Genomic DNA, 21290 nt, shown 5'->3' with positions numbered 1-21290 from the left:
GCAAGGCAGAGAGTCACCTCTGGGTTCAGAGGTTCTGATTGAGAGAGAGAGAGAGAGAGAGAGAGAGAGAGAGAGTCACCTTCGATTGCTGTCAAGTCCAGTTGCAGAAAATCACCTTCGATTGTCGTCAAGTCCAGTTGCAGAAGGGGTCGTGCTAAGGAGAATCACCTTCGGAGATTGTAAAGTCCAGTAACAGAGGGTTGTGAGGAGCTCGTGGAAGAGAGAATGGCGTGAGAGGGGAGACACCCTTCTCGCTCGAGTGTGACTTGTTTATCGGGAATAGCTTTTCATTTTTCTATCCTTTTGATCTTTAATTTGTGTTGAAGAATCCCAAGAAGCTTCAATTTGGTGTTTCTCAATTCCTGATATTCTCATGTTTTTTCAACCGGTCCAACTTAGGAGAACACAAGATTGAACCATGTGTGCCAAACGCATTTCTATTCTATATGTATTCCTACAGAACAAAAGATCACTAGAAACACTCTCCAGGAGTATTACCAAACGGGACCTTAATCTTTATTGGCATCTTACATTTCTAACCCAAAAAAAAAAACCATTTCAAACACGTGCATATTAGAATTCTTAAGTAAAGCACACAAATAGCAAAAAACAGCTTTCCAAGAAAAATAAAAAATGACTTTCAACCTGTTTTTGGTTTTTGCATTTTTTTAATCCTTTTTAAATAGAAACAAACTCCATAAATGATACCAAACGCGGCCAAAAACATTTTTTTGACCAAAAATCAAGAATAAAAAGCATACCAAAGATGCCCTTAGTATTCGGTATTGGGATAGGTATGTGTTAGTTAAAACGAGAACGGCAAAAAAACGGTGTTCGATACGGATGTGTTTTAAATAGATCAAAGCTTGAAAGGGATGGTCAAAAATATGGTCAAATACGTGATGAATGGCAAAAGAATGAAAATGGAGAGTACGCATTTTAAACGTTTTTTTTTTTTTTTTGGTTAAAAGGGAGCTTATATATTATAAATTACCATAAAGAATTACAGTCTTAAGTATTTCTTCCCCATAGCATCATTTTGCAATAAGAGAGAAAGTGTTCTGGGGAGGGAATCAATACATAGAGTAACCTCCCGTGAGGAGTGCAACAAATTCGCCAAGAAATCTGCACAACTATTGATTTCACGAACATGATGGGCAAAAACACAGCTCGTGAATGAGTCACGTAACTCCCAAATTTCCTCCACCAGCCACCTAACATCCCATGAGATCTGAAACGTCCCAACAATCATCTGGATCGCTACCATAGAGTCAGACCTCACCTGAACCAGACATAGGTTGAGAAACCTTGCCCTGACAAGACCACACTTGATGCCCTGCAACTCCATACGCACTATATTCACGTCACATGACCCACCAGCAACAGCATACAAAGGCCTTCCCAAGTGGTCACGACCCAGTGCCCCATAACCACCCCTTCCTTGTCACACTGAACCATCACAATTAACGGAAACCCAATCGCAGGGAGGAGGCGCCCAAGAGTTGAAAGCACCTCGTGGAAGTGACAAAGGAATAGAAATCCCCCAGCGGCTATAGAAGGCACGGGTCAACCTGCTATCAGGAACAATTTTCTTACAATCTCCAAAGGCATTTCTAGTATCCAAGAGGGCACAGCGCAGAACCAAGGTAGGGGTGCTACACTAAAGAGCAAAGATCCTTGCATTTCTTTCTTGCCATAAATGATAGACAGTAGCCGTAAAGCTGAACTTCTGCACTGAAGCAAGCAAGGTAGTGCCCCTAAAATGACCAATCAACCATGAAATCTCTTCGGACCATGATCCCAAAGGATTCCTACAAAACCCATTGTAGGAAAGGACCTCTTTCCAAACCAAGGCTGAGAAGGAACACTAGAAAAAAATATGCTGCAACCTGCAAGGAATCAAAACCATCACTACATAAAACACACGTAGTATCCACCACTCGACCCCAGCGCGTAAGGGTGGTACGAGTGGTCAATCTGCCCAAACAAGCAAGCCACGAAATAAAAGAGAAACGTGGTTATGTCAATGGGAACCAAACCAGATCACACCAACCAACCTTCTCGCCTTGAACACGTTGCATCCCACGCGGTGCGTAAGGTAAAAATGCCATTAGAGGTGGGGGTCCAAACCAAGATGTCCTCTTGAAGTTTTGCATGTAGCTTTGTGCCAACAACCTCTGGCCAACGGGCAAGAATTTGAGGATCCAAACTCAAGTCTACCGAGAAAACCCCATCCTGAATCAACCTGCTCATAGTACCAAATGGATGATGGCCCAGGGCATCAACAACTAAGACACCCTGTTTACCAAGTGAACTACCCGACAACCAAGGATCAAACCATAACAAAGTCTGCTCCCCATAATGAAGAAGTTTCCAAGTACACCCTTCCGCAACCCCCCCCCCCCCGAGTCCTCAAAATCTCCCTAAAAGAATAAGAACAATTTGTTGGCATGGGTAGAGACCAAATGGAGTGGCGCTTCAACCATCGATGCTTAACAAACAAAGCCCAACATGAATCCGTCACAGAGATGACAGTCCAAATATGACGCATCAGGGCAATAGAATTCCAGTCCTTCAGGCGCCTCATACCCAAGCCCCCCTCATCTTTAGGACGACACACTGCACTCCACGCCATTTTCTAAGAACCATAATCTGAACACCCTTTCAAGAGGAATTTCGCCATCATCCCCTCCAGGGTGTCAACAACCCTCTGTGGAAGCCGAAAAACAGTTATTCAGTTAGAGATCAATCCCATGAGAACAGACTGGATAAGAGCCAATCTACTGGCAAATGAAAGTGACCTAGCCCTCTAAGAAGAGATTCTGCCTTCCACCTTTGCAATCAGCTCCGTAAAGTCACCACTTTTCAACCTTTTAGATCCCAGTTGAACACCCACGTATTTGATTGGAAGAGACCCAACCTCAATACCCAAAGAGCACACAAAGAGGTCACGCACCACCAACAGAGTATTAGCAAAGAAAAGCGAAGACTTCCCTGTATTGATGGATAGCCCTGAGAGATGCGAAAAATCACTAAAAACAGGCACCAGAGTCTAGGCATTAGCACTTGAAGCCTTTCCAAAAACAAACAGGTCGTCAACAAAGCAAACAAAAGTCAACTCTGGCTTGTCACAAAATTGGTGATAAGCAAAGGACCCTGTTTTGGCTTTAGTAGCAAGCAAATCTGAAAACACCTGGAGCACAATATTGAATAAGAAGGGCGACATTGGGCAGCCCTATCGCAAACCCCTATTTGCTGAAAATTTAGGGGATTGAGCACCATTCAAGAATACAACATAGCCAAGATTAACAATGCAGTGAGAAATCCAATTAATAAAAATAGGGGAAAAATTCAAACGGAGCAAAAGAGTGAACAAAAAGCTCCATTGTAGTGAATCATAGGCCTTCCTTAAATCAATTTTTGCTGCAAATCGGGCCATACCACTATTAGAGTGGTACCCGAAAAGTAACACTTGACATAGTAGAATATTATCAGCAATGTGACGTCCCTCTATAAAACTCGATTGATTGGAACCAACCAATTTATGGACCACCAGTTTGAGTCTATTAGCCAAGAGCTTTGCAATAAAACGATGAAGGAAAGAACTCACTGTTATGGGGCGAAAATCGCTGAAAGTGGATTGCACATCACCCTTGGGAACCAGAGTCAACCTGGAAAGCTTCACTTGCTCTGGCAGATGAAGGTTGTTAAAGAAATCCTAAACTGCATCACAAATAGAGTCACCAATAATGCCCCAAGCTTGCTTGAAAAAACAAGCCCCAAACCCGTCCGTACCAGGGGAACTATCATCATTTGCCGCAAAAACCACCCCCTTAATTTCATCCCTTGTGAAATCCCTAGTGAGGACCAAGCCATAAAGCGAGTCCAAAGACCTATTCATAGGGAGCTTAAAAGGGGAGCAGATAACCTAAGGTGAACCCATGAACTGAGCCTCAAAATACCTGGCAGCCTCCACATAAATTAAATCCTCGACCTCAAGAAGCACCCCATCAGCATCATGAATAGCACAAACCCGACTCCTACTCCTCCTCGACTTCAAAGCCCGATGAAAAAAAACATAATTCCGATCCCCCAATGTGAGCCAGCGAACACGAGACCGCTGCAGCAACTCTGACTCCCTAACATTCAGAAGTAGCCGAAGTTGGCCCGAAACAGACTTCTCCCCTATCCACCAGAACCGGGTCAGGAGAGGGGCTGCCCAAAAGGCACTGCAGGTCATCCACTTGGCGAGCAAGATCATCAACATGGTGGTCAAGATGATGAAAACTCCTACTCCAATTCCTAAGTCTCAACTTAAGCCTATGCAATTTATCAACCAAATCAAAAATAGGAGAGCTAGTAGTCGAATGGCTCCACACCTCCTGCACTAAAGGGAGGAAATCAGCATGATCATCCCAGTGGTTGAAGAAATAGAACTGCCTCCCTCTCTTAACAAAATGCCTCTCCAAGGAGACCACCATGGAGAGTGATCAGAGATCCCTGGATTCTGAAAGATGGCATGGAAAGAGGGAAAGGCACCCAACCAACGTGCATCGACAAGGATCGTATCAAACTTCATGGCAATACGCCCCTCACCAGTGGCTCTGTTGCTCCAAGTCAAATGATTCCCACTCCATTTAAGGTCCGTAAGATCCGAATCAGCCAAGCACCTTGAGAGAGGTTGGGTCATCAAAAATGTAACTGGTCTCCCCTCAACTTTCTCAGAAGGGGAACAAATGGAGTTGAAATCTCCAAGTGCAACCTATGGCAGCGAAACCGAAGACCTGATGGTGCCAAGAATAGGCCACAATGCCCCTCTTTCAGGTGCAAAGTTTGCACCATAAATAAATGAAACCTCAAAGGCATGAGGCGAATGCTTCACTGTGACCTTAGTATGCAGTAATTGCTCAGTAGAGAGAATTAGTTCCATGTCAATAAGATCATCATCCCATAAAACCCAAATTCTCCCATGATCCGATCAATCGGAATTGGTAATACACCTCCAACGATTACAAAACATATGATAACAACTGTTAAAATTACAACTCCTTACACGAGTCTCCAATAAACTAAAGAATGCCAAATGATTACTAGCAGCCCAGTCCAAGACTTCTCTTCTCTTTCTAGGGTCATTCATCCCCCTGATATTCCAAGCACCAAATTTCATCAATTAGACTATGGCGAGGAGGAGCATTGCAAGGGGCCACTCCTACCCGGGCTGTGATCACGTTCTCGAAGAGGAGAACCAACATCGACATCAATCTGAGAACCCTTAGTAGGTCCCAAATGCTAAAGTGTTGCAAAGCGATTAGTTCCCTTTGGTGAAACCTCATGTAGGTCGCAACCATCAACATGGACTTCACGTGGAGGTGAAACTCCATCACCACAAGCAACACCAGTAAACAAAGAGGCCCCTGCCGAACCCGACCGAACCTCCAAGACATTCGCAAGGGCTGAAGCTGTTCCTGGAGGAGCAACAAAAGCCGCAGCATCACCATTCAACCTCCAACTTGCAACCCCATCATCAACCTTCACAACTTTAGGACCAGCACCCTTTGTAACCTCAGAACCAGCAGCCATCAAATCTCCATGAATAACAACCTTGTTCAAAAGTCCAGAAGCATCTTCAACATTTAAAAAACCAGATCCAACAGACATATTTGGTGAAGGAGAATTAGTCACCCGCGTTAGTTTAACGTAAGGATGACGGTCCAAGGGAGCCTGAGATGTAACAATCGTGGCCTTCGACGTGTCACCAACTACCACACCCTTGCCATATAGGGCCACATCTCCACGTAACCGAAGCGGTTTAGAAGCAGAAACAATGGCCTCTTCAGATGTTGTAACCGCTTTACCCTTCCCAACACGTGGCGAATGGGAACCCCTCCCAAGCAGTAGTCCAGGTGTCACCTCCACATCCATAGAAGCAGTAACCGATGACTCACCACGGTCGGAGAGTGTTGTCGGCGCCTGAGCCCCATCGGGAAGTGCAACAGAATCAGAAGGCAGAGAGCGTTTTCCACGAGACCTCCTCCTGCCCGGTGTCACCCAAGGTTGCTCAACCTGCATTCCATCTGGACTCAAAGAACTCTCAACATGTGCACGATCAATGGCAGTAATAGGGCACAGTTTATCAACATGTCCGAAGACCTTGCAAATAGAACACAAGGGAGGCATCCAATCGTAATGCACTGATTGCTCCACAATAGTGCCATCCTCCAAAGCGATAGGGATAGTCATAGGCAGACCATCTACTGCCTTGATGGAGACACAGAGGATAGGAAAGCCACTCACGCAGCAAAGTCCTACTATCCACACAAATGGGGTGTCCCAAGACACAAGCAGTTCTTCCCAACGACTGAGATCCCCAAAAATGGAGATTAAGACCGTAGAGTCTTACCCACAAAGGTAACTCAGACTCCTCCCTTCGCGAAAGTGAAACTTCAGGGGACCATGGTCTCAATACCAAAGGCCTGAAGCCAAGACTCCAAGGTCCCTCGTCCAAGATCTGTCGACTAAGATCAACCCCCTGGAAATAAAAAATGAAGATGCCACTCTCAAGGCCAAAGACCTCCACTACACCAACATGACTCCATTTCTCACTAGCAAACCTTTTCATAGATGAGAATGTAGGCTTGGGACCAAACACGTACCCAACCAAAGCAGACTCCCAACGATCTCGCTCATCAGCCAAGTCTTCCACTGTGCACTTGGCAACTATTTTCCCATTAACAACCTCCGGTTCCACAAAAGGGAGGTCTCCTCCTCCAACCTTCACTTTCCCACCACGGAACAGACTCGTCCACGATCTCTGCCTAGTGTTCCGCTGCCCATTATCATCAAGAGCAATAGGGGAAGACCGAACATCGTGGATCACCGGCGTTGTGGTTCCGGTGACCATGAACAAACACGTAAAAACCAGAAAATAACTGTATTAGAACACTCTTCGCTAACACTCCCACTTCCCTGTCTGCATTTTAAACGTTTAAATTTGAACAATACGGTACCAAAAAAATATGGCAATAAATAGGCATAAATTAGTCAATAATTACCTAGCAAATCTTTTAGCCTGAAAGCAGTGGATTCAACTTTCCCACCCTATTCCCCAATGAAAAGAAATCCAAAGGCAAAGAACAACACAAAACAAGATTATGCAATCAAAATAATCTTTTAAAATGAAAACTATATCCAAACTATATCCAAAGGTATCCCAAACAAATATGCATACAAGCCACTCAAGCGTCTCTGGGAGTGAAAGAGGGTGGAGAGAAATTAGAGTGGAGCAGCAGGAGTGTAACTTTGAGTGTTGCAAGTTCCTGGCAGCCGTCCCCCTTCGAAGTTTGAGTGCTACAGGTTGCTTTGCCATTGAGAGTGAGGGAGACTTCAAGAGGTGTTACGGTTTCTGAAAGTGTTATTGGGGAAAGTCGGGGAATTGAGGGGTTAGGATGGGGGGTATTGGAGGGAGTTTCGGTTTTGGTTGAATGGGTAAGTGAAAAGATTTTGGGCTTTTAGGAATGGTTATTTGCAACTGCCATTTTTTTAATTGAAAAATATGGACACGAATTTTAAACGCGTTTAGAACTTCTTTAGCCGTTCATGTTTTTTGCCGACTCTTTGAGATCAATTCGACAGTTCACATTTTAAAAGTCAAAAAATGGTACAGCTTTTTATTTGTGTTTTAAATGTGTTTTAACTAATAGAGGACTATGGCCGTATGGGCCAGATTTACATTGTTTAATTAAAAAAAATGGATTTATTTACGCTTTTTGCCCTTGGTCTGTACCGATTGTTGATACGGGTTTGGTCAGGAACTTAGTAAGTTCGGGAACAGTAATTGAATGGGAACGGATAGGTACAGAAATTAAAAGGACTAGATGGCAATAATAATTTTTAAAAATCCGGAGTAATAAAATGCATACAACAATAATATGATACGTGTTTAATACGGCCGCCCTATAAGCGAAAATACGGGTATATATGCACTATGTAACAAACGTCCACCACCTAATAAACAAAATAATAGCATATACAATAATTAAACAAAATAATAGCACATAGACAATGATTTTATCAAAAGGAAACCTCACAACTAAAATAAACACATAATAATATTCCCTATTACATCTCATAAGATTATCATTTAACATATCAAAATATCAATAACAGCAACACATCAAACATTAAGTACAGAGAGATTTACGTAAATCCCCTTTATATGTGATGGATTCATAACCAACTAATACTCAATTAGCAAAAATCAGTAGAAGGGCTTTGCTTGAGCATATTACCAAAAAAACCAACTAATAGTCTGTAAACATGCACCGGAAATGACTAAAAACCAACTAATTACCCAATTACATCTTATCTAAATCATTTTTCCAAAAAAATCTTGCAGAGGGCCTTAGCTGGAGCCGAAGAAACTACGAAAATTAAAAGTTTAGACTGTAACATATATGGGCGGCAGAGATTAGAGAAGACAGAATACCAATTTCAACATAAAGTTTCTATAGAAACTACTGAGAAAGATTAGTTGATGAAACAGAACAAAGAAATAAACATGGGTTCTTCTAGATTTCACTAGAAAATGCAAAATTTAAACAAAAGAGAAAATACAGAGACTAACCATTTAATCTGAGAAGTGAGAAACAACTTACAGATGAAGGAAGACGGAAAAGAAAGACAGAGTAGTCGACGATGCCGTTCCCACTTCCCACCACTGCAATCGCCACTTCAACCGGAGACGGAGAAGAAGAAGAGTAACAGAGCAGTCGGCGACTCGGCGCTGCTAACGCTTGCCCGCCTCTGCAATGACACCGCTGACCAGCCAGTGGCCGCTACCATGTATAGAGAGGGAGAATAGGAATTGCAATGGGTATCTCGTCGGTACCATTGAGCAATGGGGAAGGACATATCCTCGCTGGCCGTCGGCTAGGGTTCGAAGGCACAAAAGATAAGAAGAATAGGAAAGGCTGAAAGGGTTAAGGGCGAGGGTTTGAACTATGGTCTTTTAGTTTCTTTTTTTTTTTAATAATTTATAATTACATAAACTTAATTTAAAGTAAAAAAAAAAAGGTATTATATTCGTATTATTCGGATTTAGACATGTATAAATATGGTTACTTGTAAAATACGTGTTTTTTAGCCTTTTTAATAAGAGAAAATTATTGTCCCCTGCATATTGAATAATAACACTCTCCTCCCCTAAAATAGAATGATTCTATCAATCATACCCTTAGAAATACAATAAAAAATAAATAAATAATACCCTCATCTCTATCCACTATCCTCATACTAATTTTTTTTTCTTCTTCCTGCAACCAATCACCAACCCCATCTTTTCCACTCATCTAACTACCGCAGCCACCAAATCTCCAACCTTTTCTTCTCCACCATGGTTGAACCCACTGAATCATCTCCTTCTCCTTCGTCTCTCATCTTCTCCATTTTCTAATATGAAAACTCAATTCAAACCTCCAAACACCATGGTTGCCACTAACCAAACCCTCTTCTTCCCCTCTGCTTTTTTTTTTTTTATTCTTCTTTAATACCCTAAACCTTAAAGACCATCTTTATGGATTAACTAGGTAATTCCAAACCCTAGGGATTTTAGGACTTAGAGATTACAGCACCAGACCATTATTTGAGAGATAAATTTCTGAAATTAGATCTGGCGGTAGGTTTAGAACTTGATCTGAAGTTTTCAGTCAAGGAAAATAGAATAATAAAAGAAGAAGGAAATGGTAATCTATCTGCAAGATTGGAACTTTCGCTCTCTTGTAACCTCTGTTGTTTCTTTTTCTCCACCATTATTTTTTTATTCTGTCAGGGTCTTTTTCACACTAATCCTTGCCACAGGCACCGAAGAAGGAGAAGGCTCTGTGATAAACCCAAAATCACACCGGCCAATCAGGTACAACCACGTGTCTTGGCCTAAGGGGGAAGGCCAGCCTAAGCCTGATGGTGAACCAGCTCGGGCGCAGACCTCAGGTGCCAACCTCGGACGCGGACCTCAGAAGCGGACCTCGGGCACAGACCTCGGACGCGGACCTTGGACACGGACCTGGGGAACGAACTAGGGCACGGACTACTCGGCCACTGACCTCAGACGTGGACCTAGGGTGCCAACCTTGAACGCGGACCTCGGGCGCTGACCTCGGACGCAGATCTCGGGCGTCGACCTCTAAAGCGAACCTCGGACGCGGACCTCGGAAACTACAAAAATTTAAAGTTTAGACTGTAACATATATGGGCTGCAGAGATTAGAGAAGACAGAATACCAATTTCAACATAAAGTTTCTACAGAAACTACTGAGAAAGATTAGTAGATGAAACAGAACAAAGAAATAGACATGGGTTATTCCAGATTTCACTAGAAAATGCAATTAAAGAAAAAAAAAATACAGTGCCTAACCATTTAATCTGAGAAGTGAGAAATGACTTACGGATTAAGGAAGACTGAGAAGAAAGATAGAGTAGTCGACGATGTTGTTCCCAGTTCCCACCACTACAATCGCCGCTTCAACCAGAGATGGAGAAGAAGAAGAGTAACAGAGCAGTCTACGACTCGGTGCTGCAATCGCTTGTTCGCCTCTACAATCACCCCGCTTGCCAGCTGGTGGCCGCTACCATGTACAGAGAGGGAGAATAGGAAGGGCAGTGGGTATCTCGCCGGTACCATTGAGCAATGGGGCAGGAGGTATCACCGCCGGCCATTGGCTAGGGTTCGAAGACACAGAAGATAAGAAGAATAGGAAAGGCTAAAGGGGTTAAGGGCGAGGGTTTGAACTATGGTTTTTTAGTTTCTTTTTTTTTTTTGTTTTTTATAATTTATAACTACATTAACTTAATTTAAGGTAACAAAAAAAGGTATTATATCCGTATTATTTGGATTTCGACGTGTATAAATTAGGGATGTAAATGGATAACCGAAATCCGAATCCGAATCTGCATCCGTGTCCGTTTAGGGGCATCCGTATTCGTTTAGAGATATCCGGGAAATAATCCGAATACTCCGATTAAAATCCGTCCGAAAAAAAATCCGAATACTTAATAATAAAAAATTAAATAAATAATGATTTTGACGATTTTTTAAGATTCAATAGGTTCTAGAATATGATGAAAAGAGAATCATGATCTAAGAGATATGGATTGAGAGTGAATTGTATCCACTAGGGGGAGGAAGGTCCGGGTTACACAAGGCAGAGATGTAAACGGATGGTCAAAAATCCGAATCCGATCCGCATCCGAATCCGTTTAGAGGTATCCGAATTCGATCAGGGAATATCCGACTCCGATCACATCCGATCCGTATCCGATCCGAATCCGATCCGTTTACATCCCTAGTATAAATATGATTACTTGTAAAATACGTGTCTTTTAGCCTTTTAATAAGAGAAAATTACTGTCTCTTCACCTCTACTATGCCGTAATGAAAGTCCCCTCCCCTGCATATTGAATAATAACACTCTCCTCCTATAAAATCGAATGATTCTATCAATCATACCCTTAGAAATACTATGAAAAATACATAAATAATACCCTCATCTTTATCCACTATCCTCAAACTTTTTTTTTCTTCTTTTTCTTGCAACCAATGACCAAACCCATCTTTTCCACTCATCTAACTACCGCAGCCACCAAATCTCCAACTTTTTCTTCTCCTCCACCATGGCTAAACCCACTGAATCATCTCCTTCTCCTTTGTCTCTCATCTTCTCCATTTTCTAATGTGAAAACTCAATTCAAACCTACAAACTCCATGGTTGCTGCCAACCAAACCCTCTTCTTCCCCTCTGCTTCTTTTCGTTTTCTTCTTCTCTAATACCCTAAACCTTAAAGACCATCACTATGGGTTAACTAGGTAATTCCAAACCCTATGGATTTTAGGCCTTAGAGATTACAGCACCAGACCATTATTTGAGAGATAAATTCTTGAATTTAGATATGGCGGTAGGTTTAGAACCAGATCTGAAGTTTTCAGTCAAGGAAAATAGAATAATAAAAGAAAGAAGGAAGTGGTAATCTATCTTCAAGATTGAAACTTTCGCTCTCTTGTAACCTATGTTGTTTCATTTTTTCAACCATCATGTTTTTTTTTCTGTCAGCATCTTTTACACACTAATCCTTGCCACAGACATCGAAGAAGGAGAAGGCTCTGTAATAAACCCAATATCGCACTGGCCAATCAAGTGCAACCACGTGTCCCAGCCTAAGGGGGATGGCCATCCCAAGCCCGACGATGAACCAACTCGGGCGCGAACCCAGACACGGACCTCGGGCGCCGACCTCGGACGCAAACCATAGACACGGACCTTGGGCGCAGACTAGTGCGCGGACTACTCGGGCGTTGACCTTGGACGCAAACATCGGGCACCGACCTCGGACGCACACCTCGGACGTTGCGCACGGACTACTCGGGTGACTGACCTCGGACGCGAACCCGGGTGTCGACCTAGGATGCGGACCTCGAGCGCCGACCTCGGACGTGGACCTCGGACACCGACCTCGAAAACTACGAAAATTAAAAGTTTAGACTGTAACATATATGAGCTGTGGAGATTAGAGAAGACAGAATACCAATTTCAACATAAAGTTTCTATAACTACTGAAAAAGATTAGTAGATGAAACAAAACAAAGAAATAGACATGGGTTCGTCTAGATTTCACTAGAAAATGCAAAACTTAAAGAAAAAAGAAAATACAGAGACTAACCATTTAATCTGAGAAGTCAGAAATGACTTACAGATGAAGGAAGACAGAGTAGTCAATGATGCCATTCCAAATTCCCACCACTGCAATTGCCGCTTCAATCGGAGACGGAGAAGAAGAAGAGTAACAGAGCAGTCGGCGACTTAGCGCTGCAATCACCTGTTTACCTCTGTAATCACCCCGCTAGCCAACCGGTGGCCGCTATCGTGTACAGAAAGGGAGAATAGGAAGGGCAGTGGGTATCTCCTCGGTACCGTTGAGCAATGGGACAGGAGGTATCACCGCCAACCGTCGGCTAGGGTTCGCAGACACAGAAGATAAGAAAAATAGGAAAGGCTGAAAGGGTTAAGGGCGAGGGTTTGAACTATGGTTTTTTAGTTTCTTTTTTTCTTTTTTTTATAATTTATAATTACATTAACTTAATTTAAAGTTAAAAAAAGGGTATTATATCCATATTATTCGTATTCAGACGTGTATAAATATGGTTACTTGTAAAATACATGTTTTTTAGCCTTTTTAATAAGAGAAAATTACTATCCCTTCCCCTCTATGATGCCGTAATGACAGTCCCCTCCCCTGCATATTGAATAATAACACTCTCCTCCCATAAAATTGAATGATTCTATCAATCATACCGTTAGAAATACTATGAAAAATAAATAAATAATACCCTCATCTCTATCCACTATCCTCATACTTTTTTTCTTCTTCTTCTTCTTCTTGCAACCAGTGACCAAACCCATATTTTCCACTCATCTAACTACCGCAGCCACCAAATTTCCAACTTTTTCTTCTCCTCCACCATGGCTTAACCCACTGAATCATCTCCTTCTCCTTCGTCTCTTATCTTCTTCGTTTTCTAATGTGAAAACTCAATTCAAACCTCCAAACTCCATGGTTGCCGCCAACGAAACACTCTTCTTCCCCTCTGCTTCTTTTCTTTTTCTTCTCTAATACCCTAAGCCTTAAAGACCATCTCTATGGATTAACTAGGTAATTCCAAACCCTATGGATTTTAGGCCTTACAGATTGCAGCACTAAACCATTATCAGAGAGATAAATTCCTGAAATTAGATCTGGTTTTAGGTTTAGAACCAGATCTGAAGTTTTCAGTCAAGGAAAATTGAATAATAAAGAAAGAAGGAAATGGTAATCTATCTGCAAGATTGGAACTTTCGCTCTCTTATAACCTTTGTTGTTTCATTTTCTCCACCGTCATTTTTTTGTTCTGTCAGGATCTTTTTCACACTAATCTTTGCCACAGGCACCGAAGAAGGAGAAGGCTTTGTGATAAACCAGAATCACACTGGCCAATCGGGTGCAGCCACGTGTCCCGGCCTAAGGGGGAAGGCCATCCAAAGCCCGACGGTGGGCCAGCTTGGGCGCGGACCTAGACGCGGACCTCGGATGCCAACCACGGACGCGGACCTCTGGCGCCGACCTCGGACGTGGACCTCGGACACGAACCTCGGGTGCAGACTACTTGGGCGCAGACCTCGGACGCGAGCCTCAGACGAGGTCCTCAGGTGCCGACCTCGAACGCGGACCTCGGGCACCGACCTCGGACGTGTACGTCGGACGCCGAACTCAGGCGTGAAGTACTCAGGCGTTGACCTCCGGCGTGGACCCCGGGCGCCGACCTTGGATGCGGACCTCAGGCGCCGACCTCGGACGCGGACCTCGGATGCCGACCTCAAAAACTATAGAAATTAAAGTTTAGACTGTAATATATATGGGCTGTAGAGATTAGAGAAGATAGAATACCAATTTCAACATAAAGTTTCTGTAGAAACTACTGAGAAAGATTAGTAGATGAAACAGATCATAGAAATAGACATGGGTTCTTCTAGATTTCACTAGAAAATGCAAAATTTAAAGAAAACAGAAAATACAGAGACTAACCATTTAATCTGAGAAGTGAGAAACGACTTACGGATGAAGGAAGACGGAGAAGAAAGACAAAGTAGTCGACGATGCCGTTCTCAGTTCCCATCACTGCAATCACCGCTTCAACCGGAGACGGAGAAGATGAAGAGTAATAGAGCGGTCGGCGACTCGGTGCTGCAACCGCTTATCCACCTCTTCAATCACCCCGCTGGCTAGCCGGTGACCGCTACCATGTACAGAGAGGGAGAATAGGAAGGGCAGTGGGTATCTTGCTAGTACCGTTGAGCAATGGGGTAGGAGGTATCCCCGTCGGCTATCGGCTAGGGTTCGAAGACACAGTAGATAAGAAGAATAGGAAAGGTTGAAAGGGTTAAGGGCGAGGGTTTGAACTATTATATATAATTACAGTAACTTAATTTAAAGTAAAAAAAAAAGGATATTATATCCATATTATTCGGATTTAAACGTGTATAAATACGGTTACTTCTAAAATACGTGTTTTTTAGCCTTTTTAATAGGAGAAAATTATTGTCCCTTCACCCCTACTATGCCGTAATGACAGTCCCCTCCCCTGCATATTGAATAATAGCACTCTACTCCCCTAAAATCGAATGATTCTATCAATCATACCCTTAGAAATACTATGAAAAATAAATAAATAATACCCTCATGTCTATCTACTATCCTCATACTTTTTTTTTCTTCTTCTTCTTCCTGCACCTAATGACCAAACCCATCTTTTCCACTCATCTAACTACTGCTACCACCAAATCTCCAACTTTTTCTTCTCCTCCACTATGGCTGAACCCACTGAATCATCTCCTTCTCCTTCGTCTCTCATCTTCTCCATTTTCTAATGTGAAAACTCAATTCAAACCTTCAAACTCCATGGTTGCCACCAGCCATACAGTAACCCCCCTTCCTTGTTATGAATATTTTAATATTATACTTGTTGTTTATTAATATTTTAATAGCCTTGTGAATATTTGGCTATATTTGCATGTTAATGGCCTAAGATATAACAATATGTCAATTTTGATGTCTTGTGTTTTATATATTGTATTGATGATGTTCTAAGGTATTAATGAGGTATTTAGTACTTTATAATATAATATGATAGGAATGAATGTTTTAATAATTTATATAAAGGTCTTGTTAATTATGTAGTTTGGTTGATGTAATATATACTACAGTCTAGTGAAATTCTTAGCTTGTATTATTGATTAATGTAAATATGTAAATAATGCTTATATAATAAGGTTCTTATATATGGTATGGTGTAGATTGGGTCAATTTAAGTCATGGGTGGTTCAACCCATGGTTTTGGGTCAATTTAAGTCATCGATGGTTCAACCCATGGTTTTGGGTCAAGACTTGATTTTGGTTCAGTTTGGTTTAGTTTAAGTAAATAATAGATGCATGGGGGTAATAGGAACATTGACCAAGGGTTTGACTGGAATGTGAAAGAGTTAGGTAAGCTTGCATGAGAATCTATTGGGTAATTCTTTGGTGGAGGCACTATTTGAGAAACTATTCACCATGGGCGTAATTTAAAGTTCAAAGAGGATTTGAATTATTACAAGGAGAGCCATTATAGTTTAATTAGTTTAGTTACTTTGCTTAGTTGTTAGTTAAGTTGGTTTTATGCTTTATCATTCATTTAGAGATTTAATTGAGAATTAGTATCATGTCTATATAATGGATTATTTGGGATTAAGCTAGAAAAAGATTCTTTTCTCCAAAGAAGAAGAAGAAGAAAGAAAAGAAGAAGAAAGAAAGAGGAAGAAGGAGAGGAGGGAGAAAGCCTCAATGGGTTCAATCACTTGGATTCTATGGTGTGGTTATGCTAAGATGATGTTGCATGTATGATCAAGGTCTTGTTGAGTAGTTCATTGAAGAATCATAACTGCTGGAGTTGTTCATCAAAGGAGCTTCAAAAAGTTCAAAGAAGAAAAGGCAAAAACTAGAAGGTGAATCACTTTGATTATTGCAATGTGCTTATGTAATGGTTTTGATTTTGTTAATGGATGATAGCATAGGTTTTAGAAGTATTTTTGAGTGATTAAGAGTCCCATGAATGTGTTTTGTAAGATGAAACAAAGTCCTCCTTTGAATCCATTAAGAATTTTAGGAAGAAAACCCCATGTAATCTGGAAATTTCTTACTGGCAGAATGACCTCTATGCAGTCCGTGGGGCATATCTTCCTCATCTGGAACTCCAATGACCTGATTCTAGTGGAATTTGAAACTAGACTTTATTATCTACAACTTTTGTGAAATAGTGTTTTTCCCAAAACCACTCATAAGAGGATCAAAATCCCATTGTAAGTTCAGTAATCTGAACAGAGTCGAATCTGAAAATTTTTTCCTGGCAGAATGACCTTTATGCAGTTCGTGGAGCATATCTTCCTGATCTGGAACTCAAATGACCTAATTCTAGTGGCATTTGAAAATAGACTCAATTATCTACCACTTTTGTGAAATAGTATTTTTCCCAAAACCACTCAAAAGAGGATCGAAATCCCCTTGTAAGTTCTATAATCCGAGCAGAATAAATCTGAAAATTTTTGAAGGATAGATTGACCGCTCTACATGCGTGGACTATTTTCAATGGGTCTTTGGGTATTTTTAGTGATGTTATAAGCCATGTTAATGATCTATATTATTATTTACATAGGTATTTTTGATTGAGCTTCATTCAAGGGAGCTTTGACGCACTTGGATCAAGGAAGGAGTTGAAGTTGAGGTGGGGGTTTAATGTTGTTATAGCTGTGTTGAAATACTTGTAAATATATGTATGATGGTTGTTAATTGTTATGCATGATGGACTTGCAAATTTATAGTTGATTTGAATGCATAATGAAACATTGAGTGATTGATGCATTACGTGATATGAACATGAATTGCATGAGATTGAATCATTAAGATGGTTATGCATTTTGTTTAGTCTTTTATAAATAGAGATGAATGGTTATAGTATCATGAAATTTATGAATGAATGAATTGATGATGACAATATCATTCCTTAAGAGAAGTTGAGTGCATCTCGAAAGATGCTGGGTCCCCGAATGGGTTGAGCGCATCTTGAGAGGTGTTGGATCCTTGAATGGAGTTGAGCACATCTCGAAAGATGTTGGGTCCCCGAATGGATTGAGCGCATCTTGACAAGTATTGGATCCTTAAATGGAGTTGAGCGTATTTCGAAAGATGTTGGGTCCCCGAATGGGTTGAGCGCACCTTGAGAGGTGTGGGATCCTTGAATGGAGTTGAGTGCATCTCAATAGATGTTGGGTCCCCGAGTAGGTTGAGCACATCTTGAGAGGTGTTGGATCCTCAATAGAATGTATTTCGATACATAAAATAATAAATGAGATAATGAGTTATAAACTAGAGCATGTTCAGTTAAGTGTTTTAGTGAGAATCCTTAATGTGTGTGCACACTCCATAGTTCACAAATGGTTATGACCATACTTAATTAAAAGAATGAATAATGATTACATTGAATTGTTTATTGTTTTATTCTTTATTCATCTATATTCTTGCTTGTGTATAGTGTACTTAGCACCCCATTGGGCGCAAGCTCACCCCTTTCAAGTGGAATCTTTCTAGGAGTTATGTAATATCTATATCACTCTTTTCGTTCAGTAATGGATAATATATGTATTTATATGTTAATATATTCCTACCACCAATATTGAATAAATTATGGAAATGTTTTAATCAATGAAAAGTTGCTTCCGCATGTGTTAAAAATGGATGACCTGGGATATTGTTTGTTTTAATTTATTAAGAAATTTGTGACTTAAGGTTTCTATGTAAGGACGGGATCTATATCGTTCGTGATTGGGTCTGGGTCGTTACAGAAGTGGTATCAGAGTAGTTTAGCTCTAAAGTATGTGACTTAGTACTGGTGGCATAGGTTATAATGTGTAATCATTACGTATAGATGTATATAAGTGTGTTTTCTTCGCATTGGTCGAATATGAAATATTATCTGATGTAATTTTTTTTATTCTGTATTTTGGTTGCTAGGGAATTGCACCACTAAGGCATAGCTAAAGCTCTCGTCAGCCTTAAGATGAGGATGAGATACCTTTGCCTGAGGTACCAAACTAGCAGCAAGAAGAAGATCTTCCCACACCACCTGTTTAAGGTACGACCATAAATCGAGAGGAGATGATTGGAATTTTTGCTGTAGCCTTTGCTGGGGCTATGCAGCAGGCTCAGGCAAGTCCTGCAAACAATCCTCCTAGGCCTATCGATGGCATGTCTAGAATGGTGATTGAGTTCAGGAAGTTGCACCCCTTGGCATTTAAGGGTACCTCTGCAGACCCTATTGTAGCAGAGGGATGGCTTAGGGAACTGTAGAAGAACTTCGAGTTACTCCAGTGTTCGGATGACCAGAAGGTGGCATGTGCCACCTACATGTTGCAAGGAGAGGCTGACTTGTGGTGGCAGACCATAAAGCGTATTCTGGAGGGCCAGCTTGTTACTTGGGCCCAGTTCTTAAAGCTATTTCGAGAGAAGTATTTTCCTATTACTGTACGGCGAGCAAAGGGAGCAGAGTTCATTAAGTTGCAGCAAGGAAGCATGACGGTGACAGAATATGAGAAGAAATTTGAGGAGTTGTCTCGTTATGTACCACACCTTGTGGCCATGGATGTTGACAAGGCAAGATTATCTGAGAGTGGCCTTAATAATGGAATTCAGAGAATGGTGACAGCTTTGGAGCTTAACACATATGCTGAAGTTGTGAGGAGAGCCCTGTTATATGAAGGGCCAGCAAAAGGAACCCAGAAGGTAGAAAGCAAATGGCAAGGGAAGCGGCATTTCCCAGCGCAGGGCAAGAAGAGTTATCCTCCACAGAAGCAGCAAAGGATTCAATATATGCAGGGAGCATCGACTATTAAGGCTCCAGAATCATGTCCCAAGTGTGGGAAGCTTCATTGGAGTCCATGTAGATTTGGAACCGGAGTTTGTTTAAAATGTGGGAAGGAGGGATATCTTATCAAGAACTGCCCATTGTGGAACACTCAAGGGAAGCAGCAGCATCAAGGGTAAGGAAGTGGTGGTGGTCAGAGGGCCCAGGTTCCAGGGAGAGTCTTTGCACTTACTCAACAGGACGCAGAGGCCTCTCTAGTTGTAGTTTCTGGTAATTACATTACTTGTTGATGTTTAACTTTGCATGATGACTGCTTCATGATGTTTGACTACTATGCATGATTAATTTCAGGTATGTTATATGTTTCTGGTAATCCTACTTTTGTGTTGTTCGATTCTGGATCGACACACTCTTTCATCTCGTATAGTTTTTCTACTAAGTTAAAGATTTTACCGAAGACTTTAGAAACTGATTTAAGTGTTTTGACACCATCAGGGGAGATAATGGTTTCAGATATGATTTTTGAATCTTGTATAGTCCAACTAGAGGGTAGAGATCTTAGAGCATATTTGTATTTATTGGATATGCAAGACTTTGATATTATTTTGGGTATGGACTAGTTAGCGAGATATCATGCCAGGATCCATTGTTTTGAGAAGGAAGTTATAATTGAACCTTTAGAAGGAGAAGAGTTCAGATTTAAAGGAGACAGAGTAAGGTCTTTACCATTGAAGATTGTTTCAGCCTTGCAAGCAAGTAAACTTCTTAGGCAAGGATGCCTTGGTTACTTAGCTAGTGTTGTGGACACTGAGGCTAAGGGGTCAGCCCTTGAAGACATCAAGGTTGTTAGAGATTTCCCTGATGTTTTCACAGATGATATGACAGGTTTACCTGTAGATAGGGAAATTGAGTTTGTGATTGACTTACTACTGAGTATGGCACCCATCTCAAAAGCCCCGTACCATTTAGCTCCCTCCGAAATGAAGGAATTGAAAAGTCAATTGCAAGAATTGCTGGACAAGGGACATACACGACCTAGTATGTCACCTTGGGGAGCTCCAGTCTTGTTTGTAAAGAAGAAGGATGGTACCTTGCGCATGTGCATTGACTATAGGGTATTAAACAAGGTTACTATCAAGAACAGGTATCCTCTACCTCGTATTGAGGACTTATTTGATCAGTTAAAGGGAGCAAAGATATTCTCAAAGATTGATCTCCATTCAGGATATCACCAACTGAAGATAAAAGAGGAGGATGTTTCCAAGACAGCTTTTAGGACTCGATATGGGCACTATGAATTTTTGGTGATGCCATTTGGATTAACAAATGCACCGGCAGCTTTTATGGATTTAATGAATAGAGTTTTCCATGAATATCTTGATCAGTTCGTCATCATCTTCATTGATGATATTCTGATTTACTCCGGAAGTAAGGAAGAGTATGAGACACACTTGAAGATCGTGCTCCAGACATTGAGGGAGAAGAAACTTTTTGCTAAACTCAAGAAATGTGAGTTCTGGTTGGATATGGTCGTGTTTTTGGGTCATGTAGTCTCAGAAGAAGGTACTTCTGTAGATCCTAGTAAAGTTCAAACGGTGTTGGATTGACCTAGATCGACAAGTGTGACTAAAATAAGGAGCTTTCTAGGCTTAGCAGGATACTATAGGAGATTTATTGAGGGATTCTCCCGCATTACAATGCCACTTACTCAGTTAACCAGGAAGATTGTGAAGTTTGAGTGGACTGATAAATGTGATAAGTGTTTTCAAGAACTTAAACAAAGATTGATATCAGCCCATGTACTTACAATACC

At 41.4% G+C, this 21290-nt stretch overlaps 1 protein-coding gene across 1 annotated transcript; it reads left to right on the top strand.

The window, feature by feature from the left end:
- The first annotated feature begins 19020 nt into the window (after positions 1 to 19020).
- LOC122655215 lies at positions 19021 to 19656 on the top strand. Its single transcript, XM_043849428.1, has one exon. It carries the CDS (start codon positions 19021 to 19023, stop codon positions 19654 to 19656), a length of 636 nt encoding a protein of 211 aa, XP_043705363.1.
- The last annotated feature ends 1634 nt before the right edge of the window (positions 19657 to 21290 follow it).

Source organism: Telopea speciosissima, chromosome 3 (genome assembly GCF_018873765.1).
Source record: "Telopea speciosissima isolate NSW1024214 ecotype Mountain lineage chromosome 3, Tspe_v1, whole genome shotgun sequence".
Classification (NCBI taxonomy): domain Eukaryota; kingdom Viridiplantae; phylum Streptophyta; class Magnoliopsida; order Proteales; family Proteaceae; genus Telopea; species Telopea speciosissima.
The sequence above is the reverse complement of the archived record's forward strand: the minus strand, read 5'-3'. Positions and strand labels throughout refer to the sequence as shown.